Source organism: Pleurodeles waltl, chromosome 9 (assembly GCF_031143425.1).
Source record: "Pleurodeles waltl isolate 20211129_DDA chromosome 9, aPleWal1.hap1.20221129, whole genome shotgun sequence".
NCBI classification, from domain to species: Eukaryota; Metazoa; Chordata; class Amphibia; order Caudata; family Salamandridae; genus Pleurodeles; species Pleurodeles waltl.
This window is the reverse complement of record NC_090448.1, coordinates 68,648,867-68,675,519: the sequence shown is the minus strand read 5'-3', so window position 1 is coordinate 68,675,519 and position 26,653 is coordinate 68,648,867. Positions and strand designations below refer to the sequence as shown.

The 26,653-nt window shown below is 42.8% G+C and overlaps 1 protein-coding gene across 1 annotated transcript in view; it reads left to right on the top strand.

The window, feature by feature from the left end:
- Positions 1-26,653, top strand: part of IFT122 (intraflagellar transport 122) — a 251,801-nt gene that overhangs the window by 196,457 nt on the left and 28,691 nt on the right. Inside the window, exons 24-27 of the mRNA XM_069206316.1 lie at positions 3,247-3,412; positions 9,529-9,640; positions 18,153-18,281; positions 24,887-24,963. Of these exons, the coding sequence (XP_069062417.1) occupies positions 3,247-3,412; positions 9,529-9,640; positions 18,153-18,281; positions 24,887-24,963 (484 nt within the window). The remainder of the gene's footprint in view (positions 1-3,246; positions 3,413-9,528; positions 9,641-18,152; positions 18,282-24,886; positions 24,964-26,653) is intronic.

Below are 26,653 nucleotides of genomic sequence, written 5' to 3'. Positions count from 1 at the left end.
GCATCTAAAACACTTTAAAAAAAACATTTTTAAATAGGAGCAGCCCTGCATCAAATTAGAGCTGGTGAGTCATCCAAGAAAATTTTACTTTGCCAGTGTTCTCCATTACTCCTTCAGCTGATCATACTACGTATCTCTTCAGAATCCCTTCAATTTTAGGATTTCAGATACCTCTCATCATGCATGTTCATGATGATGTATGATAGAGACTTCTAGCCACAGATTCCTTACCTTTGAAAAATCCACAGGTGTCTGACTGGATCAGGATGTTTTTGAAGCAGTACCCCTTCGCACTGGTACATGATGTTTTTGGGCTGCGCATCAGCATCGCCCACACCAGATATGATATGCAAGGTGCCTGTTTAGGCGCCAGTACAATGCACTGACATCAGTTGTTTATTTCTTTGCCAGTCAGCACAGATTCGGATGTTGTGCTACAGATGTCCCCTAAGAAACCTACAGGTTTCCAGCCATGTGGTGACTGTACCCAAGCAGATGTCTGTGACACACCCACATTTGGTTTGTTTCATGGTATCACCAATTTTGTTTTCCGAACTTCTAGAATGAGTGCTAGTGATTCTTTTAACCTTTTTGAACCTCCCTGTACCTGTATCTCCAGTGATGTATGCTGTGAATGCCAGAAACAGACTTAATGTTTGCCGACCAGGCCACTAGACTGCGAGTCCAAAAAATAGACACAGTGGCAATGCGAAAGATGTAGAAAGAGAAATGCTCTTTAAGATCTGTTAATGTTGCAAGCAATTCAGCCACATACCATTACTCATTCTGGGATTTGATGAAAAACAATAAAGACCACATGCCTGTAGAATTAGCTGAAACCTTTGAAGCAAATGTGTTTTCATGCTCTCAGCTCAGCAACTCATGTTATCTAATCAGGTTTAGACTTTGAAGCAGGCAGTGAGGAGGCATTCTTGGCTGTGTCTTAAAAATCTTTCCAGGTGTGCATTCCTAATTATTTGAATTGCTTTCATGATGGAGAAAAGGTTTTGGGCGACCAAGTAAACACTCTGAGGTATAGTGGCTCACGCAATAGAGAAACACTTGGAGCTTAGACAGAGAAAGGTAGAAGGTGAGCAAATGCAGAAGACTAATACTCTTTTTTTAGAAGTCTTTTCATTTCCTTTGGTTCATGTAAACAATACAGCTAACAAACCCCCCACCAAATCCCCACCAAACCCATCTGTCCCCTTTTTCCATAAGCACCACCTCTGAAAAGCAGTAACATCACACATCATTGCATCATTGGTGGTGGTTGGGGGGGTGCGGCAAACCTCACCTTTTGCCCTTGCAGGCTTTGTAAAGACACACTTTGTGTGTCCCTTCTATCCCCCTCCCCCCCTCCCCCCCCCCCCAGCATATACATACACACACACACACACACGAAACACAAAATAATTCAGATTTGGGGAGAGGCTGATACACTTTGGGCCTGATTACGACCTTGGCAGATGGGATACTCCGTCACAAACGTATCGGATATCCCACTCGCAGTTTTACAAGTTCCATAGGATATAATGGAACTTGTAATACGGCGTAGGGGATATCCCTCAAGTTTATGTACCCATCTGCCAAGGTCGTAATCAGACCCTTTGTCTTGTCAGAGCAAAAGCTGATCTTGGAGCGGTGAGTCCTGCAAACCATAAAGAAAGGGTAGAGCGTACAGTTCAAGAATTTTCCATCAGATGCCCCTCTACCACAGACGCCAAACATAGAGTAAGTATATAAGAAGTTTGTGAAATATTGTTAAAGCAGGCCATAGGAAGTTGTGCCCTTGTCAAAATTGCTTAATGAGTTCTACTTTAGATTCAGTCTTATTCTCATAAGAGAAGCTAGACTCAGCCCTATATTTAATCTATGGCACTTAAAAAGCTTATGAAACAAGGTTCAGAATTGCGTCTAAAACACCCTTTGTGGCCGCTTTGCTGGAAGGGAATTGGATGGTTTGCCTCAACATGAAGGAACCCTATTTTCACCTCTTTGTTTTGGCACCATGCAGATAGTCATTGTGATTTGTAGGTCTACGTCAGCTCTCACATTTAAAAGTAGTAAATATTAGGTGGACCGGCTGATTTTGGTTTTTTTGGACTGTATCTCTTTAGAATGTGTCTTGTATGTGAGAGGCAACAAGGCTTCACCCCGTGGGAGTATTGCACATTATAAGTGTTGAGGAGCAATTGCTGCTTTGTAATAGCATGTTATTGCTGAATATGTGCAGTGGACATTGTGGTTGTTGCTGTGCTTTTACCATACGTTTGCATTGTCCGACGCCACTCCATCCAAATATTTGAAATTGCTGTTAAATCTTTTACAGATAGAGTATCCAGAGGGGGTGGTATACATTCAAATATGTAGAAAAAGATCTTTGGTAACACTGGCTTCGGTAGATGGCGTGTTTCCTCTAGCAATGTATCGCCTTCTCATCTTTCCTCAGCTTTTGGATCTTCGAAGTCTTTCTGCTGCTGCAGATGTATGGAAACAGGAGGGGCCTGGCACAGCTGTGTCAGTTATACCCTTGCATGTTTTATCGCAAGTTCAATACCTTGAGATAAGAGTTCACACCTAGTGGCATGACAGCAGAAATAGAATTCCCTCCGTCCTCGACCAAATAAGAGGGTAAGAATCCTTAGATGGAACACGGAATCCTCCTGAACCAGTTTTCATCAAAGGTAAATAAGTATTTCTTCTGCTTGATCCTTTTAACCATTCAGTCTTCTTATTTTGTCTCCCCACTTTAGAATTTGTTTTTTCATGCTTCGTGCAGTCCAGCTTTTCACTTACTCCTGCTTGTCCATGTTTTGATGTTTGTACACCTTTTTTTCTGGATATCCCGCAATTAACCTTAGCATGGTCATTTTGGACTTATTAGCGCACCTCTTGATTGTCTCCTTCACTATATCTCACACCTTTGCTTTCTTATATTTTTCTTCGCCCGATACTTGTTTGTTCCTTGTCCTGTTACTCCACCATAGAGAAGTTAAACGCTCATTCTGCACATTGTCGATGTTACACTGGGTCTCTTTTCACTCATCGCGCTCACTTTCCATTTACTCCTCTTTTTTCAGTGAAACACTTCAATTTTGGTGCATTATTATTTGCATTACAGCTTGAATGCAATGTGTAGAAGATGAAATATGTTGTTCTGTCAAGTGTACTCTAAAGTAAGTATTATTTCCTAAAGTGCATTTAGCCTCCTGTGTCTCTATTTCTGCCTTAACCTGATTTCAGGAATGCCCTCTATGCTCTAGCTAAGCAGAGCAAGGCTCTGGGGGCGTATAAGCTTGCCCGACACGCCTATGATAAGTTACAGGGTCTGCGAATGCCATCACGGTTCCAGGAGTCCATCGAGCTTGGAAGCCTGACTATCCGATCCAAACCATTTCATGACAGTGAGGCAAGTATAACTTTCTTTTTCATGTTCTTTAACCCAGAATTGCTTTTCAGGGTATTTGAACAGCCACAATTACTGTTATTTTATCTTATATACACGTTACTTGTTTAAACGCTGCTGCAGTGGCAATGGACAAGCCTCCTCCTTGCCCATGTTTGCAACAACATGTCCTTGTGCTGGCAAGAATTCATTCACAAAGTGGACACATTGAGTCTTTTTGCAGTGCGGTTTCTCTAGATGTCTAGGTATCTGTTAATATTTCTGTAGTATGAACTTCACTTGGGAGCAGGTGAGTGCTGTTGAGAGGAGTGAAAAAGACACAGGTGTTCTGCACAGGCTAAAAGGGGAATAAGTTGAGATTCTTTCCAGTGGAAGTGAGGTTTTCTGTTTTTTAGCCCATGGCAGAAAGTGCTGGTAAATATTCTTATTAAAGATTGCAGAGGTGTCCTTGAAGAGATTGGTTTTTAGTTCCTTTTTCAATTGAAAGAATGAAGGTGTAAGCATGATCTGCTGGAATGTTGCATCTGATAGAAACTTCTAGTTGCAGATTCCTTACCTTTGAATTTCCCCCACGCATCAGACAGGAACTGGAGAATTCTTGTGATTAGTACTTCTATCGGAGGACGTCTGGCTTTTCATGGTATGTCCAAGTTACTTTTGTGGCCGAGGGTGTAGGATCCACTGATATCGTGGATCAGGAAGCCAGCGGTCTGGTCAGCCCACCACCCTTCCTCTGTGCAGCAGCCTCTAAGCCTTCCTAGTTTGACTCTTCCCTTATATAGGGCAAGTTGTAGGCAGGATTCGCCATCACCTACTCAGCTGGCAATTTATCACGTCAGACAGGTGGGTTTTGAAGATAGTCCGAAGGAGCAACTCCCTCCCCATCGAGACTACCCTCCCATCCATCCCACCATCCTATGATCGGATGTCAGTGGATCACTTGCCCCTTCTCTCCCATTTACCGTACACAAATCAATTTTCTGTGCACAATATTGTTTTCACACCATACCTGAAGACAAGGAATGGAAAAATCGTAAGACAACAAGTCTTCCTCTTTGCAGTGAGGATCTGCAGCAATAACCCCTCACACCAGGCCCGAAACCAAGGAATGGAAAATGATAAGACAAGATGTCTTCTTCCCCTATGCAGAGATGATCTAGAGAACAAGTTACTTACCCTTGGTAACACCTTATCTAGTAGATACCCAAATAATACCATCCCCGGAGGTGGTTCTACAAACCAAAATCATGCTAGAACGTCCTGCAGGACCGAACGGGCAAAGTACCCATGACCATGGACCTTACCAGGCAGTAGTGTTTGGTAAACATGTGCAGAGAAGCCCACGTTACTGCCTGACAGACGTCAAGGACTGGAACTCCATGTGCTAAAGCAGTGGTCGCAGCTGTAGTTCGGGTAGAATGAGCACGCAAACCTTCAGGTGGTTGCTTTTTGGCCAGTGTGTAGCAGATCTTAAAGCAGAGTACTACCCATCTGGAGATGGTCTGCGCTCTGCACTGGATCTGGAGGCTCTAGCGACCAGTGCGTTTCTGCAGGATTGGTCTCTGTTCCCGGGGTATGCATTCCCTCCCTTCATGATGATCCCCAGAGTTTTGGCTCAGGCTCGTCGTCAGAGGACGGATCTGATTCTAGTTACTCCCTCGAGGAAAGCACAGGCCTGGTTTCCCGTGGTTCTGGAACTAAGTTGCCCCCCCTTCAATCCTTCTGCCATCAAGATGGAGTCTGTAGGACTCGCGAGAATCTAATGAGTTCATCTCTCAGACGTTGCCCTCTGGCACTCAAACATTACAGTGCAGCTTGGAAGTGCCGGTGTAGTTGGTGCAGTGAGCGGGGTGCTGATCCCTCATTAGCAGAATTTTTTGTCCTCACTACCTCTGGTATGGCCAATAGATCAGTGAACAACTATAGGTCAGCCATTTCTGCAGGTCATTTATCTATTGATGGTAAGCTTGGAGGTGAGGTCCCCATTGTATACAAACTCTTGCGTGGCATTCTGTTGAGTCATCCTCATCAACTGAGATATTCCTCTCTGTGGGATGTCAATGTAATTTTGGTTTTTTTTAGACTCTTGGCCTGCGAATCCATCTCTGTCCAGAAAACAACTTTCTGCTAAGCTTACCATGCTGTTGTGCTTGGTTTCTTGTAAACAGGCTCCTGATGTAAAGGGGTTTCCACAGGTAGAGTTTTTTCCTGAAGGAGTTACTTTTTCCATTACGCATCGTACCAAGTGTAACACTAGAACAGTTTCTTACCCTAGTTTCCCTGATAATTCTAAATTACGCATGGTCCAGTGTTTAAAGGAGAGTATGAGGTGAGTACTGCTGAATTTCGAACTGACATGGGGGGGGGCAATTATTGATCTTGTTACAGAAACCTATTTGCCCAGTCTCCTCAGCTACTTTGGCTAGATGGATGTAGTGGCTTCTGTCTGAAGCAGGTATTGACACCTCCAGATTTGGTGCTTATTCTTCCAGGGGTGCCATGGCTTCCAAGACCTTTTCATTGGGTTCACGCTTTGAGGATATTCTCAAGGCAGCTGATTGGGCATCTCAGTCCAAGTTTAAATAATGTCACCACAAACCTATTGTTGATGACGCGTCAGAGGTGGTGGCTCAGCTTTAAACTAGCATAATCTGAGCCTCCCGTCATGACATAGAATAACATTTTTCTAGCATTAGCTTCAAGAATCTTTCAATTCTATTAAAGACACGGAGACAAGGATTATCCCACCCAATTTTTTTGTTATATTATTGATGTTTCTTAATTCAGGATTTTTGATTGATTGAAATGTATTTTCTGTCATATTTTGTACTTCCAAATGTTGTTTGAATGTTTCCTTGTTTTCTCTCCCTGATGTAATTTTGACAAGGGTATTGAAGACTCTATCAGATCTGTGTTTACGGCCTTGGCATTATTTCTGTTATAGGTACTGAGGACCAGTGAGCCTGGTCCTTCGATTTCCTTCTTCCAGTCTTGTAGTTGGTCCGTTCAAGGCGGCTATCTGAATTCTTCAGGAACATGGTTTCTACTCCATTCCAGAGTCTTTTATTGGAGTTTGAGTTCCAGTGATCTGGATAGATCCTCTTGTTGCAGGATTTTGAGACTGTTTAAGATTTACGCAAAGAAAGAGTGGCCTTATATGTCTCATTATGGTTACAAAGGGCTGGTGGCTCTATGGTTGGTCATGTGATATTACTGTGTTTATGGGAAATGTAGTGTTTTCAACTTTTGTTTTGATTGGCTGCTGGAAAAATGAAAGCATAGAAAGAAAAGCATAATCCTCGCCTCCGTGTACTTAATAGAACAGAAAAGTTCTTGACACGAATGCTAGAAAATCTTTTTATTCTCTTTCGTTAGCCCTTAAGGAGATGTGTAAGGAGAGCATTAGTATGCTGGATTGCTGGATCTCTTTACAAGAACTCTGGTGCAGGTTCCAGGCTCTCTAACTCACAGCTGCTCCTGCATGCTTCTTAGTAGTGCTGAACATACCTGCTGCAGCACATCTGGTCACGGGCCAGTTGGCAGTGCAGACCAGTTAGGGGACAACAAAAAACGCCTCCCAAGAGCGGGGACCGGCAAGCTGCAGCAGTCTGCAATCCTGCAAAAATTAGACACTGGGATTGGTCGGCAGTATTTGAAGCCGCCAATTAAGTACCATTACAGCGGAAGCCGGAGAGGTAAAAAAGAGGAGTGCGTGACGGCACCCAACAAGAACCAACTTTGCAACATTTCATCGATTAACCTCATCGCCTTGGACCCGGAGCCCACCTTGACTGAAGTATGCTCACTGCCAGAGGAGCCGGAAGCTTCGCCCTGCAGGAGCAGCTTGGGATGCGCCATAGCGGTGACGAGGTATCGGAGCCAACTGAGCTAAAAACAACTGTGGAAGCTTGATGTGGTGCATCGAGGTGTTCCCAGTAGAATGGAAGCGATGTGGGACCAGTCAGGTGGGTAGTTTACCGGTTCTCTGCTTGCGCAGCCTGTGACCTGGAACTGCTGAGAGGGAGAGGAGCACTGCAGGAGCGGGCCTGCTTTTTCTGTTTGGGAGCCAGCAGCCTTGAAGAAGCGCGGGGCCCACCTTGTTACCTCCTGCCAGACGTCACATCAAAGGATTACCACAGCCCTGCAGAAGTAGCTCGCCCGCCATGTCTGCTTCTGCAGCTAGGACGGTGGTGACAAAGAAAATGGCGGCATGGGCCCAGGCCCTCCAGCAACTACAAAACAGCATGGCCAGAGCTAAAGGCACCCCAGAAGCACTTGCAACCAGCACGCCAGTGCTCATGAGTTGTGGCACGGCCAGGGCCCACTGTTTCACCCACCTGGAGGCAGCTGGCAGTCGGGAGGGAGCAGGCTTGGTCAGGTCTCCTGCCACAGAGATGTTTTACGTGGGCATTGATAAGGTCGCTACCAGGGGTGATAAGAAATCCCTTATTTTCAGAGCACAGGTTCCACATTTATTTTACAGATTTGCGACCACGGCATCTGTTGAATAAAAACAATGAAGTGAGCAAGGATTTAAAAAAGAGTTGTGGGAGAGGAGGGGACATTTTGCTTGTGGGCCCCTTCCTGTACGTTCCCCCCTGAAAAGCTGCCGTTAGAGGCGTGCGTTGCTCGTGCTCCAGCTTAGATTCAGTTGCAGGGTGCCATTGCGACTAGGAGGGGACGCTGCTGGTAGCTGGGCGATTGATATAAACAGCTTAAGCTCTTGGTAAATAAAGCAAGCTTTCACCGGTGCCTCAGGAAGTGTAGAACATCTGTGTAGCTCAGGGTGTTAAGGCGGGTCACAAATACACCCCCTTCTTGTTTCAATTGCTCTTGGATGCACTTGGATGATGGGCAGCTATCCTGCTATAATGCTCTTATAATCCTGCTATAATGCTCTTAGCCCTGTTCACAAATTGGCCCCTGTGTTAGCATGGCTGCCTCCTCAGAGGAATGTGCGTGGAGTAACAGGCCTCGCAACCGCTCGGGTGTGGTTGGGACAGTATGGATGAGGTGGGTTTACATTGCTGCTCTCGTTGAGATTGTGTATTCTATTGTAAGCACATGTAAACAGTGCTTCCTACCCTTTCCCGGATGCAGAAGTACAATAGATGTTTGGCAGCACGCTGCGCAGCAGGAGAGTACTTTGTTGGACCAGTGTTCAGTTGTATTGTGGCCGGGGTGGAAGTGTTTTGGTTTTGTGCAAAGGGGTGCTCTGGTTCTGTCATAGGTTGCTGCCAGTGTGCGTGTGATGGTAAGAAGGTGGATGAGAGGTAATCACAGGCATTTCACATAAGTTGATGGTAGAGAATGACTGCGCTAGACTCTCTAGGGTTCACCCTGGAAGGACAAGCAGTAGCCCACAGGCCTGCAGAGAAGTAGCACAGCCCTCTCGACAGCTTTTTAGGGTCTCTGACAGAGAAGCGTCCCAAGGAATGCACCTGTTACAGGCAGCCAGGGTAGCCCTCTATAGGGTGCACCCACAAGTAAGAAAAAATAGGCATAAGCTGCATGCATTGGGGATGGTGCCTTACAGGGTCAGTCCAGAAGTGAACAGAGCAGCAGTACGTGGCATGCACTGGTTACAGGTGGGCACTATAAATGTCCTATACCGTCCTTCCAGGAGTGACAGAAGGCGTATGTCACGGCATGTAATGGATGCAGGTAGTAGAGTCATGATAAGGCAAGAGAGGGAGTAGTAATAGTTGTGCCCCCACTGTAGACTCCAGGGTACAATCTGGTATGTTACAGGAGTTGTGTATCAAGAATGGAATCCTGCTTGTATATGATAAGTGAAAGCCTCAACTTAATGAGGCATTGTTTAGCGATTTCAGAGCGATTAAACTCTAAAAGTGTCTGCAGCGGTTCAAGCCCCGCAATATTGTTAAAGTCAAAGTTGCATTATCAACCCTATGAACTAAAGGATATGGATTCTTCTTGTAGCCCCATTGACACGATTTATACTTGTTTCACTGCATAACTCCATGTGCACGAAACAGTCAGTTTCTTTGTCCGCTGAGGGTGCTCAATGTTGGTCACCCATTGATGGTACTCAACGATACTCATAGTCCTGATGTAGCTAAATTGCAGCTTCTTATTTCTGATTTCTTTTCTTGCAGGAGCTTGTTCCAATGTGTTACAGATGCTCCACCAACAACCCTCTGCTCAACAACCTAGGGAACGTCTGCATTAACTGCAGGCAACCATTTGTCTTCTCGGCTTCTTCATATGGTGAGTACCAGAGGCAAAAGAAGATGATTGAACTCCCTAAAGGCAAGAGATTCCCATTATATACTCGTTATTATGCTTAAGACCAGTAGTGGCATTACTAGAGGGGGGCCGGATGGGCCCCTGTCCAAGGCTCTATTTGTTGCACCCCTCCCCCACCACCACAGCCGCTGAATGTAACAGGAGGTGGCACAAAAAAAAACAGACACTGTACTTTGTCAAACCACCTTTTACCACAAAGCAGTGTGGTTTTCTTACAGTGTTTAACTCTGACTAGGTATGCATGCGTATATATATCCATATCTAAAGAGCAGGGAACTAAGGGTCGCTCCCACGTTTTAGGCTGAGAGCAGCTCCTTTATATGGAGTACTTTACAATACCACCAACACTCCACATCTGCTGACCTCAGATGTCTGTTTTTCTAGCATAGTTTTTAAGCATAGGATTAAGCACCGTGCCATCAACACTGAACTAGAAAGTGACAAAGTCTTTTGGCATTTTTGCAGCAAAGTGTTTAAGTATAGGATTAGCATATGTTTAAATCTGACATCGCATCCATTTGTGTGCGTGTGGCATCTATCTGTCTATCTATCTATCTGTCTGTCTGTCTATCTATCTCTGCTGGAACAAGCTCAGAAATCCTCCATTCTATTACACGCAGTGCTCCATTCTGCTTTGCAGAGAGTGCCGATACAGGGGGCTGCCGGCATGCCGCAGTCTCTAAGGCGACGCCAAAATCCACAACAGGACACACGAGGACGCCATGCAGGGAGGACGCTCTAGGGCAAGTGCACTGTGAAGAATCCTGAATTGCTGCCCTGTCCAAAAGACAGGCCAGGGGAAGGGGCACATAAATACACCTGGTGAAGGCTGCATCGGCGGGCAGAAGTGACACACAATTCAATGTGACTTGGAACTTCCTTCCGCTCCCGCGTCTCGCGAGGGGCCGGAAGTGAAGCAAGGCCAGCGTGTTGCAGGAATGCGGCCAGGGCCCAGGCCACGGGGGGCCCAGGTCCTAAACGCTGCATTTCACACACACCCTTCCCTCCCCAGTTGGGAGGTGACGCTCTGTCTATTGCACGCAATGCTCCTCTCTTTTACACGCAAGGAAGTGTCTTAGAGCTGTGGTAGGTTGTCAGACTATTCTTTAAAGATCATTTCAAATGCAGTTAATTTAAACGAAACTTATTTACATATCTGTGGTTACCCTAAAAATTTGAAGTAGACCTAATCTGCATTGAAGATCCCTACAGACGTAATTTCTAGCAACTGGTATTTGGGGTTGTATTTTCAGTAGAAAAGATGTCTAAGTGACTGTGATGTCTGCTACTTTGAGGCAGCATTTGTATTTCTGATTCTTGCGAATACCCTTTCAGAAGTAGTGTATTTTGAGCCCTCCCTTAAGGACATGCTGGTATAGAATGTATTTGTTGCTTTCACCGAACTCACAACCCTTATGTTTAGCGTTAGGCCTCTTGCCATAGTTTCCGAGGTTCTTGATTGGCTAGCTTGCTCTACAGTTTCCAACATGACACGGTAAAGGCTCACTTCAGGGCGTTACTGAAGCCAGATTAGCTGTATTTTCTTAAGCTCATTACAGGTTTAGCCAGTAACACTATAGGACATCGTGTGTAACATTGAAACACCAAGGTTTATTCACTTGTTTTAGGAAGAGTTTAGTAAAAGCTTCTAGAAGGAAAAAAATAAATTACTTCAATTTGTTCTTAATGTCTGTTCTTTATAAAAAAAAAATAGCCTTACAGGTGTGCCTCAGCTGGTAACGTATCCGCATCAGTTTTCTATATGCAGTTCTTATAATGTTCCCAGTGTGCATCCCTTAATTGCTGATGTGTCAAAGAACGACAGATTTTAATGTATGTGGCCAGAGGTGTTATCATATGAGTCAGGTATTATCTGAATTATTTGGCATTCAGATTGTTCAGCATATATGGGGGGCACGGCAGGGTAGCACAGGCCTAAGCGCAATGTGTTTGATGGGTATTAGGAGACAAGTTTAATGTGCTGTATTTGACATGTTCTGTTGTGGAGAAGCGTGTGGCTTGTCAGGTGTAAGCGTGATTACTGTGAAAGTCAGTTATTTGGCATAGAAGTGCTCAGTGTATGTGTGGTGTTCTGTCTAAGGTGTTCATTTGGAAGCTGTGTGTTTTGTTTGCTAATGGTTCGCAGTGTTGCGAGCCTGGTGGTATCCTCCGATGTGGTATGTCCGTGCTATGTTGGATGTATGTGAGAGGGTGTGACGTCATGGCCTGAGCTGTTTGAGTCTCGGCGTCGGCTCAACATCCTGTTATCCTGGGCCAATCACTTAGGGCTTGATTACGACTTCAGCGGAGGATATTACTCCGTCCCAAAGGTGACCGATATTCCCCCGCCGAATTATGAGTCTATTATATGCTATAGAACTCATAACACAGCGGGTGGGATATCCGTCATTTTTGGGACTGAGTAATCCCCCTGACGAAGTCATAATCAGGCCCTTGATCTCCTGTGCCTACACTTCCGCACTTTGAGACAGGTGATTTGCCGCACTTTACAAATCCTGGACACTTGTTGTGTGGTTTTCTGTCTAAACTGTTCTACTTTGTGTTTTATATCTTTTTTTTGTTAGTTGGATTTTGTGTTGTGAGCATGTCATGAAATCGGTTATTGGTTCTGGAAAGGGCACCTTTACTGACCAAAGGAGCACACCCTAGTTGGGTCACAGCACAGTTCTAAGCCAACCGTGCTCAGCCCTGATAACAATGGCACAAGCGGCGCGGAGTTCCCCCGGAGACGGGCATGTTAAGCTTGTCACTACTAGGCAGCATTAAAATTCAAATCACATCCTGCAATGCACCTCCTAAATCAGGTTTAGAAAGATAAAGAGAACATGATTCTGCAAAAAGACACCAAAATTGTTAAAACAGGATGAAGGGAACAAGAGATATGGATATGGGTGTGTGTTGGGGGGGGGTGGTTGTTAGTTACGTAGGTGAAGTTTGGTGTCATAAATGCAGGGGATCACGTACAACGCTCAATGTCCATCTTTCTGTTATACCAAATCATCACTACGGGTCCAAAACCCTCCTCTGGTCCCCACACTTTACAGTGTCGTCAATAAGGAGGAGTCCTCCTGGTGCATTGTATTCTCAATAAAACCACATCAGTATTAGATGTCCAAAGCCCTCTTCGGGTCCTGTGGGTCTGTACCCCCCACTCCTCGATCTCCACAGCATCCACTAATGCCGCTTTTTTGCTGAGTGAAATTGAGAAATAGGTGTATTATAAGTGAGGGATACATATTGGTGCTGGACACAATATTTCTAAATTGATATTTGGTCCTTGTTTTCCAAAGGGAGGGTGAGAAGGCTGTGACAGATAGGAGCCTCAGTCCTTGATGTGAATCACTTGTTATAAATGCAGGGGGAATTTTAAAATCTACCCTTTTCCTGATAGGTGCCAGTGAATTGATCCAGGACGGTAGTGATCCCATCTCCTTGCCCCCATTAAAAGGCGGATAGCCGTGTTCTAAATAAAGTCCTAGGTGGTGCAGGGGTTTGTCAGGAAGGTCTGGGTTAATGAAGATCCCTAGTCTAAGCAGGTCTTATGAGAGCCATGACCATGGTACTAAGACAGCTTAGGGCAATATAGGGAAGAATTTCTTCAGAGGTTTTATGTACCAACAGAAGGAGCTTGTTACTCAAGAGACCCGAGTCCAGTAACCAATCCGAATTGATGTAAATCGCAAATTACACACAACTTTAACCAGAGTAGAATGCAGGCCATTAATTTCTGGGCAGTGGTATCTGTTGGTGCCCCTCATGCCGCTCTAGAATGCGGCTACGACAACCTCTGAAGGTAGGTACTGTATTATCAAATGTCCTTTATCCTCAGTCATTCACACCTTTCTTGATATATTGTTCTGATATTTTATTATGAAATAGGTTTATGTTGCTTTCAATCCTTTGAACTGCAAAAGAAGGGCACTGCAGTTGTATAAAAATACCTTCAGGGAAATGACAGCATGTTTTTAATAAGCTTGTTTTGTGACTTCACTGTCAGATGTTTATAGTGCAATATATTCCTCTTCACTTAGTCATAATTATGGACTACTTGATGAAACTACAGCATGGCCAAGATCATACCAGGAAAGGTTTCTGGTCATTGCACAAGACCATGTGATTACAACAATAGAAGGATGTTTTACCTGTAGACCTAGGTCAGTGTGACCATGAAACTAGGACATTCTTCCTCAGTGCTTTACAGCAGTGGTGCCCAACCTGTAGTCCGGGGACTCCAAGGGGTCCGCAAAGCCTTCTCAGGGGGTCCGCGACTGCTTAGAAAATTAAAACATATTAATACATTTTGACAAATTAGGTCCCAAACTTCCAGTAATGACTCAGTGGGGGGGTCCCCGGATTCCAATGATGATTCAGTGGGGGTCCCTGGGTTCAATTAAGGATTTGTTTTGTTTTACTGAGGGGAAATTGCCATAGACAAACAGCTGCAGTTCACCTGGCGCAATGAGACCATTACTCGGCGTGTATGTGGCTATCGTATCTGCTACACCCCTGATTGTCATGTGTGCAATTTCTCTTCTTTGTAGTGTGACCAGACCAAAGTGAAATCTGCCAGATCTCTCATTCAAGAATCTACCCCTTAATACCCTCTACATTTACTCCAACTATGCTTGAGCCCTCTGTGGGTCCTGAAAGATACTTCCTGCCTCCCAAAGTCACATTCATTGTCTCTGAATTCTGTAGACCGACTTTCACTACATGTGTAACGTTTTTTCTTACCACATTCAGTGACCCCTTTTTTTTTTTATAGACTCTGGAGATGTTTCAGGAAACAACTGCTGTAGATGGTCCTTAACTGTCTGTACCGCCTTACATCTAGCCATCAATAAAGTCCTCTCCCTACCTCTTGCATCAGTAACTCTAGGAGTCCTGATGGCAGCTGCTGCCACCTTTGAGTTTACTGACAGAAGGACTCTATCCTATGTCAACTCCATTAACAGAGGCATCTCAGGCTTCAAGACATACAAGGTCTTCAGACCCCATGGACTGCGCCTTGAGATCCTATGGGTGATTAGCCGCGCTCTACAAATCAATGATTGATTGAAGGTCCGTGAGCCAGTACCATTGAAAATTACGAGTTCCCTTCTTTCCTCACACACTTGATTTGGATTTAACCTAATCAGATTTTTCAAGTACTATTTTCTGGCAACCAAGGATCTGTTCTCTTTATCAAGAGAGTGGGTTTCACTGTTCAGTTCATCCTTCAGTTCTTGCACTATCCCAACCCGTTTTTTTAATTGAGCGCAACAGTTGTCCTGAGTTTTTGTCTTCTCATGAATTGAATCTAATCACTGTTATGTCTTGCTCTCTGGTCTAATAAAAGTTGTCTTTATTGTCCGAAACACCTCCAGACCTCTCTGCCCAGAAGTTATTGGAGGTTGGCAGTCTGCACTGCTTAGCTTAAATTTTGCATCTCCTTGGGCGAAAAAGTTTCTCGCTTCCCCTTTGGATTTATTTTTATCTTTGCTCTGTTCTGCTCCTTTTTTGCATGGTTAGTACTTCTTCAGTGTGATTCAAGGTCCAGGCTAGCAGGACATTTCACCCTGCACTGCCAGGCCTCTAAATAATCAACCCCTCTGCCCACACATCATCCACCCACTCCCAGCCCAGGCCTAGATGTCTGCCTTCCATGGCGTCTGGTTGCTGCTCCCTTGCCAGAGCAACCCAGCACTGACTCCCTCATTGGCAGGCACATGTGCGCCACACCTTCGAGAAACTGATGAATCTGGCATTGCTCATTTATTTTAGTACGAGAGATGTATAGGACATGGCTAATTATTTTAATACGAGAGGTATAGGGCATTACTAATTATTTTAATACACGAGGTATAGGGCATTGCTAATTATTTTAATACACGAGAAGTATAGTGCACTGCTAATTATTTTATTACGAGAAGTATAGGGCATTGCTAATTATTTTAATACAAGAGAGGTGTAGGTTCACTGCTAATTATTTTATTAGGTATTCGGCACTGCTAATTATTTTAGTAGGTATTCAGTACTGCTAATTATTTTAGTAAGCATTCGGCACTGCTAATTATTTTATTAGATATTCGGCACTGCTAATTATTTTAATGCAAGAGGTATTGAGCATTGCTAATTATTTTCATACAAGAAAGATATTATTCAGTGCTAATTTTATTACAAAAGAGGTATAGGGCATTGCTAATTATTTTAGTACACGAAAAGTATAGGGCGTTGCTAATTATTTTAATACGAGAAGTATAGGGCATTGCTAATTATTTTAATACACGAGAAGTATAGGGCGTTGCTAATTATTTTAATACGAAAGGTGTAGGGCACTGCTAATTATTTTAATACGAGAGGTATAGGGCACTGCTAATTATTTTAATACAAGAGAGGTGTAGGTTCACTGCTAATTATTTTAATAGGTATTCGGCACTGCTAATTGTTTTAGTAGGTATTAGGCACTGCTAATTATTTTAATAGGTATTAGGCACTGCTAATTATTTTAATAGGTATTCGGCACTGCTAATTATTTTAAAGCGAGAGGTATTGAGCATTGCTAATTATTTTAATACACAAAAGATATTATTCAGTGCTGATTTTATTACAAGAGAGGTATAGGGCATTGCTAATTATTTTAATAGGTATTCGGCACTGCTAATTATTTTAATGCAAGTGGTATTGAGCATTGCTAATTATTTTAATACAAGAAAGATATTATTCAGTGCTAATTTTATTAGAAGAGAGGTATAGGCCATTGCTAATTATTTTAATACACAAGAAGTATAGGGCGTTGCTAATTATTTTAATACACGAGGAGTATAGGGCATTGCTAATTATTTTAATACACGAGAAGTATAGGGCGTTTCTAATTATTTTAATACCTGAGAAGTATAGGGCGTTGCTAATTATTTTAATATAAGAGAAGTTTAGGGCATTGCTAATTATTTTAATACAAGAGAAGTATAGGGCATTGCTAATTATTTTAATACATGAGAAGTATAGGGCATTGCTAATTATTTTAATGCAGGAGCGCTACAGGGCATTGCTACTTATTTTAATTCAACAGTGCTATAGTACATTGCTAATTATTTTAATGCAACAGCGCTACAGGGCACTGGTAATTATTTTAATCGATGTTTCACCCACAGGAGAGCAGGGCCTCCATATCAGTTTAATTTACAGTAGAGGAAAATGTATCTTCAACAGTGGTAACATATGCCTTTGTTTAGGGCCACTAGAATTATGTAGCAAGTGCGGACCAAATTATGTGGCATGATTGACTAAATTTTGCAGCAAGGAAGGGTCAATTGTGTGGCATAATGTGCCACATTTTGTGATAGTATTACTTCATTTTTTTTTGTCATTTCACACTTGTTAACACTTGCTGTCTGGGTATAGGTTTCACCTTATTAGTACCAGTTTATCAACCAAATATGGAAATAAGCAACAAAAATGTAACCAGTCAGTCTTTGCAAACGGCCTTCCACGGTGCGAAAAGCAGCACATCAATAATTATGCGGAGACACTGAAATCGGATACTTCCAGTGGCCCTGCTTATAAGTTATCACTGTCACATACCTTGAACTAATCAAACCTGTATTATGAAGCAATCACTCGGGTTATGCGCAATCATATAGCCCTAGCATTGATAGTAGATATCAGCTATATTTAATAGAGCATGTTATGCACGTCTATTTTTTTTATGTCTGGTGTAAGCCAAACAGTTTGATTTAGTAAAATTAAATGTATAACAGACTTACTTATTGGAGCTTCCAGCCTGCCCTTGCCATCCATTGGCCTGCTGTATCACACTTTTCTTATGCCCGCTACAGTATACAGCCTGGGGGAGTGGGTCAGCCGTTGTCAAACTTCACTTTAAGAGAAATAATTCTGCTGTTTCACAAGGAGACCATCCTCCCACCAAGTAGGTCCCTTCAGTGTGATGGACTACTATAGCAATTTGTTCTCTTTGAGACCAAAAAATATTTTTGCCTTTTTCCATTTTTTTTATATTGGCAAGGTCTAGCAGCTCCCATAACAATTTTTCAGAAAAAAACTGTGGTAAAAAAAACAAGCATTCCCAAAATCAAAAGACTACTGCTTATGACAGACTGATTGGCTTTGCCAATGCTTGCTCTACACTATGTGCATTTCAAGCACATTTCGAAGTATGTCTTTCATATTCATTATCTTAAGAGCATTTTAAAGGAAAAATTGCGAGAAGTTGCATTTCCTGTTTTGAGAAAGGTCATTGTTGACTAAAATGCATAGAAAATTTACTCACTGGTTACATTAATATCATGCTCAACAGTGCATTTAGGTGAGCATAAGTTTTTTTGCCAGATGTGGATTCAACAATTATTATACTGAAAAATTGGTGACAGCTTACCCTTTTTTTTCTTTATATTCACACACATGCACACCTTTCCCTCTCTCTCTCTGACCCTTTCTCTCCTTATGTTTTTAGAAGTCTTGCCTCTGGTGGAGTTCTTTTTAGAAGAGGGGATTTCAGATGAGGAAGCAGTTTCCCTGATAAACCTCGAAGCTCCAAAATCTGAACACAGTCATGGCAAGTGGCAAGAATCGTTGACCAACGGTATCCTCAATGGGGAATAACTTTACCTTGAAGAATATTGTTCCAAAGACGTGCTCTTAACTTTCATCTTGTTAGAAAGGACTAGTTTTCTTACAACCAGGCACCTGATTAGTGGATCACTTGTTTTGTGACAGTGCTCTCTATCTATGAAATTGTATGATTCAGCACTAACTGCCAGAGATATATTCTCCTCTCCTGTAGCCTCTCCAGATTAGGGGCGTAGGATACATTTGGGGAGTGGTGGGGGAGATCCTTGTGCTACATAGCTGCCTTTTATGTATGGTCTGGATTTGTTGATGGATGTGTGCATAACCCTTGACATGTCTGCCAAAGAAAAGGTGAATCTATGAAAGGTACTAATGTTGGAGCAATACACTAGTGTGCACTCATTTACTATTGTATTGGGCGTACAGAAAAACTGTGGACTTTTGGTGTTTCTGATAAGCATTTTAGTGTTTCTGATAAGCATCTTACTGATGGCACTTGAAACTCGGACCTCTCAGATGTCTACTTAGGACATACCAGACCGGCTTAGTAAAGCAAGATCATTTACAGCTCTGTCATCTATACATCTCTGGTCTTCGTAAACTGACCACCACCATGGGTGCATATTCCTACAGCATATTGTGTGAAATATACTGTTGCCCTCTATGAGCTGGATTCGGAACACCACATCGGGTTTCAAGGTTTATTTTCAGGAATTATGACCATGATTAGAACTATGGTTTTGTAATCATTTAGCCAGACTGTTGAGCAATAATGCTTTCTAAAGGTATTCTTTGTGATACAGTTAACCTAGAGAAAGTAATGGCCAATCTTGATCCTGAAGTTTCCATCCATGGAGGTTCTGCAAACTTATTTGCATTAACCACGGAATATCTCTGCGCAGGTATTAGTGCAGATCCTGGATTCAGGGTTGGGGGAGGATGTCAATGATGAGGAGCAGGCCTCAAACGCAGCTTATAGCCCAGTGCACTCCTCAGGGTCCTCTGTTTCGCAGGTCGCAAAAGGCATTATGCAAGTGATTTTTTTTTTTTTGACTACTTTAAGTTTAATTTTTTGGAGAAGTTTTTGTCCTGATGAAGCGTCACTGGATCCGGCTGGACCACCCAGACGCGAAACATGTAGACTAAGTAGAGTGAGGTTCCATAATTGGTTTTCTCCTCCTTCATATAGTGTGAGTAGGTGAACATTATATTCACCCAGTACTCCTCTTTTGTGTTTTTAATCTTGGTCCCCATCATATCAATTGCTGATTAAAATAATGACTCATGGTTTGTGATGGTGAACCAATTTTAATTAAACATTTTTCCCTCTCTCTCCATTAATACTTGGGTGCCAAAGAATGGGTACCCATTTGAAAACTAATTTATTTATTGTTTTCATTTTTGCTACTATCTGAGCATTCTGGTTAAGAGCACCCCGTCGGGGGAGCCCGTCAGGCATTGCAGCACCAGCCTGATGAGGAGCTTTCCCAATGATGATGCCAGTCATCCATTGTGATGCATGAGGGTTCTTGCTCCTGGAACATTTGGACCGCACCCAATATTTTCCTATGAATAGTTTCTTTTTGGAACAGTGTACAACTTTATACTTTAATGATTATGTACATCCCTACATGTTACAGAGAAACTCCAGTGATGCAGGTTCTAGTCACCTTTCCAATCATCCTGCAGCACATGATCGCTTTTCAAAAGTTGGTCCTTCAGTTGCAATATCATTATCCTGAGCAGCAGCCACCACTACTGGGGCCACCTCAACAACCCATACCTCCAATGCCACCTCCTAAAGACCTACCTGAGCTGCACCGGCCCCTCAGACTCAAAAGATCTAGTTGATGAGGACAGTGAGATGGGTAAATACCCACTGAGGAGGAAGATGAGGTCATCAGTGGTGGCAATCACAGGATGAGGAAGAATGGAGGGGCATCCTCGTACCTAAAGGAGACAAGACACCCCCTCAGCCAGACTCTCCACCAAACAGCATCGCTCGTTTTCATGTTTTATTGGAAAGAGGGGCTAAAATATTAATCTTCCCAATGTGTTTGGTGAAACAGCAGTCTTTTTTGTATAACTTCAAAGAGAAACTCGGCAAGACAACAATGGCCATCCCTATCCTGGATCATGTCTGGAACTAGGGGGATAAAAGCTCATGACTTCACCCGCCAAGGCGGAGTTACAATGCCTCGACTCTGCACCAACATGTTTAACCAGTCACCGTACATCGGATTCAATAAAAGTGGCAGCAGCTCAGTGGCATTTGAAGAATCCTGTAACACCAAGCTCTACTTCTCCAGACAGGCATGTTGACGAAGTAGGCCAGAGATTCAGTTCCATGGCAGCATCACCCCTAAAAGCTGCAAATGTATTGGTCGTTCTCGAGCACTACTCCTGCCAAATGTGGCACAACATCTCGCCTCCGATACACTTGATCCCTGAAGATAGAAAAGAGGAGGCTAAAGCCACTGCCAAAGTAGGGAGTAACTCCTGGCTCCTATCGATGCAGTGATGGGCATCTCCAACACTAGTTTTAAGTAGCTGTCACTTGCTGCAGTACTTTAAAGACAAGGCTATCCCAGGTACGCTTTATACTTCCCGGAGGTGCAAGGGAAGGTACTTCACTTGCCATTTGATGGATACACTTTCTTCAGCAAACATATACCCCCGTTTTCTGCAAAGTATAAAGACTGATACCCATATAGCATGCTTGCTCGTAACCCTACAATGTGAAAGTAGTCCTTTTGGGTGGTGACTTTGCAAGTGCTCATTTTGTTGCTTCAGGATCCAGAACGTCCAGGCAGACACTCCCACTACTTCCTGTGGGGTTGCAGGAACTCCATCAGTATCAGCAGCACCACATTTTCAAGAAATGGGGTAATCAACTCTGGACATGATTCCCATCTTGCAGAACAGAAAATGCCTGTACTATGCAAGCAGCTACTGGCAACTGGGATCTAGGGGCAGCGTTTTCTTTCTTTGCTTATGCTTTTGCAGTGTTGCTCCTCACTCCCAGAGTGTTGAGGAAGGCAAAGTGGAGTCCTGCTCACTAATATCGATTGCCCCAGCTGAGCCATCACAATTTTGGTGCACTGACCTGGCTGCCCCAATACTCATCAGTGTAAAAGAAGAGCAACCAATGGTTCTCTCCAGATACTGCAGTTAGGCCTCCACCACAACTTGAAATATCTCAACTTGACAGCTTGTTTGCCGATCACTTACAATTTGGTCATCTTAACATTTCTGCTGATTGTAGGGCAATGCTGGTCCAGAGATTTGTGTATGGTGCAAGAATTAAGAAATACATCCAATTGTGATGCAACCAACCCAAATGCTTCCCTTTCCCCAAGAAGGTCTCAGGTATGCTTTGATCAGTGTTTATCTGAGTATGATGAAATCCAGAAGAACCGAGAATCATCAGAGTTCAAGGCGTCTTAATGGCCTTCCATCCTGTTTACGTACCCTCGGGTGTCATGAGAGTAAAACACAGTGCTCAAAAGATGCTGCCACCCAGTGAGATGATCCATAGGGCATATCTCAATTTCCATTTGTGAAATATTGCACGAATCCTGCCTTTCAACTCAGCAAGGAGGTTGAAAGAGCTCGAAGCCTTCACAAAAAGAAATCTTACTTTAATTTCACAAATGCCAAAGTCACCTTGTGCACCAACCTTAGGTTCATGCCCAAGGTACTCTTGGATTTTCATCTGAACAAACATGTCAGTCTTCATTCTTTGTTTCCAGTCTCAACCGCATCAGTGGAAAGAGCTTTATCATTCGTTAAAAGTTGCAAGTGGATTAGTTGGTATTTTGCATTTTCTTATGTTTATATGTTGAGAGCTTTGTTGTCTTGGTTATCTGGAGATCTTTTGCTCTTTATCGTTGAATACTCCTCTCGGTGCTGCTGTCCCTTGATTCTGCGTAGCCATTTCTGACATTCTGATGCTAGTGAAGTATGCAAATGTGCTGCCTGGTGCCTGGGTTGCTGCTCATTTTTCACTGTCAGAGCACTGCACGTACAGACACTTTCAGCTTTATGCTGAGAACATCTCATCTTTATTAACTTAACAGGGTTGCAGCTCTGGTGCACAGTGCTGCTTGGTAAGGCTGAAGCTCTAGTTCCATCTAGGTAAGCATGCAGCACATGAGGAGATATTCTCCGTACACTTGCCAGAAGAGCAGTGTTGCAGACTACACAAACATTTAACAAAAATATTTAGTACTGGTGATTCACTGAAATCCCTAAGAGTCCTTTTTCTGGAATAAAGACGCTTATTTTGGTTCTCAGAACGTGGTTCACCTTCCCTAGAGCACCAATATTGCTGTCTTTCCTTGGAACAACACTGTGTGGCCTGCTTCCTCTGGCGATCAAAACATGGCTGCTTTCCCTTGGACATCCACTTAATGGCCGTCTTCACTTTGAGGTGCACATCATGTCTGCCTCTCTTTGGAAATCCACAACATAGCTACCTCTCCGTGGAAATCCATGAGATTATGAACATTGCTCAGGGCAGTTACAGTCTGTAATTCACTGACATTTCCTTAGCAAGAGATAGTACTGTAAAAATGGAGGAAACAAACTGAATTTCTAAAAGATGCCTTACCGAAAAGGCCAGTATGAATTTGGGGGATAGCCAGGAAAAGGTTGAAGGGAGTGCTTAAAAGTGGGGAAAATGGGCAGATCTGATGGCCCGTGTGCAGTTTTCTTTTGCAACTATATAAACTATTATAAACCATGGGAAATTGGAGATGAGCATTAGCTCCTCTGTATGCAGGCTTAAAAAGTCACTCTGCCTATTTTTTGATTTATACCCAGATCTCACTGAGTTCGTTACAACTCTTTTCTGAATTTAGTTATTGATATTTGTATTTTTGTATGTTGCCTATAAACCAACATACTTTGAAATGGTTATAATTCAGTATTTTGACTTTTAGACAAAGAAATTGTTTATTATGATCATTAAAGGGTGATCTTTTCAAAGGACAATCTTTTGGCATGGCCTGGACCATGGTATTGGGCAGTATTGAGGATTTCAAAACACAAAATATGGACAGGATCAGCAGTACAGACCAACAGAGGTTAAATTGTTTTTCCCCCGGTTATATCTGTAGTTAGGTAGAGGTTGTACATGCTGATCTCTATAGAGGCGATTGTACTTTACAATTTACAGTTTTAGTAGTGAGATTTCCAGTGGGATGTATGACCTACTAGATTTTTGATCCTCGTCATCAAATGTACAAGGGTACTTTACTTGAGCATCATCACTCCTCTTTCTCTTTCATGTGCCACTTGTAGATATTGGTTATGAGAAGAGACATTAGACCTTTGGTGCATCTAGTAAAAAAAAATCCTTACTAAATGCATAAGCCTGTGTGTTCATACCTCGCCGATGAAAACCATTCATTCAACTCCCTTCAGTGATTCCTCTACGTAAGGTTTACAGTGTGCAACACATTGCAGAAGTTTTATCCTTATACATTGGAAATGGCTTCTTGATTTCAGGCTTCCTCCTATTCTTCATTGCCTATGACACATCCCTCTATGTTTTTAAATTAAGCTCTTGCAGGGAGCACACTGCTCCCGGCCGTCATGTCTAGTGTTTGGGTTCCTGTCACTCGATTAAAAAGTAGAGTATTGTCTGCTTTATTCTGTAAGCACTTTGAGGGAAGCCACTTCTTGTTGATATACCATCACTCCCTCACTTATTTGGAGATCAGGGACTTTTATACAAGACACTAGCCGGGACATAAACCATATTTGTACAAGCCACCCCACCAAATACATTGTTTTTTCCCAGAGTCCATTGCTTGGTCTGGAAAGGCTGTCTGACCCAGCAAGATGCCTGGTCAGTTAGCATATATATTCGAATACTTTTAGGTGCAATTGAGGTCGAAGCCCAGACTCTTTGCCAAGATGCCCATGTGACATACACTTCAGAGCTTTGATTGACTATTTTGGGCTTGGCCTCATAATCATCCATTTGTTAACCACAGACTTGGTCCCAAGACTCCTAAAAAAAAAATCTATTATCGGCTCTCCTTGAAGTGCCAGAATGACTTAAATGAGAACCAGGTATCATATCAGAACACAAGTCTTTAATATAAAGATGTAGCTGACTTATCCTTGTGTAGCCCCTAAGCTTTGCCCCATATCACATAGCAAAAGGGTTTTCTTCACAGCGTCTGGGGAGCAACCTTCTGTGGGCTCATAATACATAATGATGGTGGTTTCGTTCCCTTGGACATCAACGCAGGTGCTCTAGATTCTTTATAGGAGTAAAAAGAATTCGCTGGACCTTGAGGCGTCTTTCATTTATACTTACTTTGTAGCTATACTCATCTAGGAAGAAGATGATGCAAGAAGGGCCAGTTAACAATGATGGCTTAAATGAACCAACATTTTAAATGTAAAATATTGGGCAGTACATGATGCTCTATGATTCCATGTTCTTCTGTGGTTTGCTAAGCTTCATTGTCTAACGGTCTGGAGATGATGTCTGAAATGTTTTAGTCTGTGTCCATTAGTGCCTTGTTTGAAAGAAGTCACTTGTCCAGTTTGTTCCCAAACATTGTATGCAGTGCAGTTAATTTCCTTAACAGCTACACCAAGATGCCCAGACATTGAGGCTTGATGACAGCACTGACAGTTTGGAAGACGATCCCTTCACAGCCAAACTCAGCTTTGAGGTCTGTGTATCTTTGTGTCTTTTTCTCTTTTCTAGTTTTTTTTTTTTTTTAAACAAATTATGTTTTGTTTGGTGAAAATTGGGGTCTCTTTTGCATGACCACACTGTTCCGAAGATCGAATATAATTCATTCTGCAATGTAATGAATACAGTTGCATCTTGCTAGTGTGTCTCTGAATGCCTCTCTTGAAAAGATACCTATGGTTGTTATAAAACTTCAATGTGTCACTGAACCGGAGTCTCCTTACTATGGCTCAGATACACATCTACGTCACACTATTGGCCTGAACAAAACAATGCATGTCTTTCAACTTTGAACTTCCATTCTCTGTCAGTACTGATACCGAAAGACCAGACAAAGAAACGAAGGGCACAAGAGCAATTTCCATTGATGCTGCCTCGTTTCCTCAATAACTTGCAAGGGGTTCTAAGAGCATAACGATTTCTGGATTTGTAGACATTAAGGCTCAGACAATTTTCTGTGCTTCAAAGCTTTGAAATAGCGCAAGACGCTGGTGAGAGCTACTCTAGTAAGAGTTTGCAAGTCTTAGTAGATTGTGAACATGGCTCAGGGGAGTTAAAATCTGTCCTTTACTGACATTTTCGTAGCAAGGGGCAGCACTGTAAAAGTGGAAGACACTAAAAATGAATTTCTAAAAGTTGACTTACCGAAAAGGCCAGTATGAGTTTTGGGGTAGCCAGGGAAAGCTTGAAGGGAGTGTGTTTACAAGTGGGGGAAACTGGCAGATCTGATGGCCCATGTGCAGTTTTCTCTTGCAACTATATAAACCATTATAAACCATGGGAGATTGGAGATTGGAGATGAGCATTAGCTACTCAGTATGCAGGCTTAAAAAGTCACTGCTATGCCTATTTCCTGATTTATGCCCAAATCTCACTGAGTTAGTTAGAACTCTTTTCTGAATTTAGTTATTGACATTTGTATTTTTGTATGTTGACTATATACCAACCTACTTTGAAATGGTTATAACTCAGTATTTTGACTTTCACACAAAGAAATATATTATTATGAGCATTAAATGGTGATGTTTTCAAAAGCCGATCTTTTGGCATAGCCTGGACCATGGTATTGGGCAATGTAGAGGATTGTAAAACACAAAATATGGACAGTATCAACAATACAGATCAACAGAGATTACGTTGTTTGTTTTTGATTACATCTGTAGTTAGGTAGATGTTGTACATTCTGATCTCTTGATTGTACTATAAAGGTGATTGTACTATACAATTCACAGTTTTTGTAGTGAGATTTCCAGTGGGATGTATGAGTTGCTACATTTTTTATCTTCTTCCCCAAATGTACAAGGGTGCTTTTCTTGGGCATCATCACTCCTCTTTCTCTTTCATGTGGCGCTTGTAGACATTGATTATGGGAAGAGACATTAGACCTTTTGTACATAAAAAAAAAAAAATCCTTACTAAATGCATAAACTTGTGTGTTTTTGCCTTTCCAATGTACACCATTCACCTCACCAGCAGAACCCAAAGGATCAGTCTCCCACTGTTCACCTCAGAGCGCAAGAAGATCATCTGTGGAGTCCACCCAAGGATCATCCCTCAGCTCAACCCTCTTCAACTCCTACATGACCCCCCCTGGCCGTCATTGCCTGATCACACGTACTCAAGATCATCTCCTACGCTGACAACACACAGCTCATCCTCTCACTGTC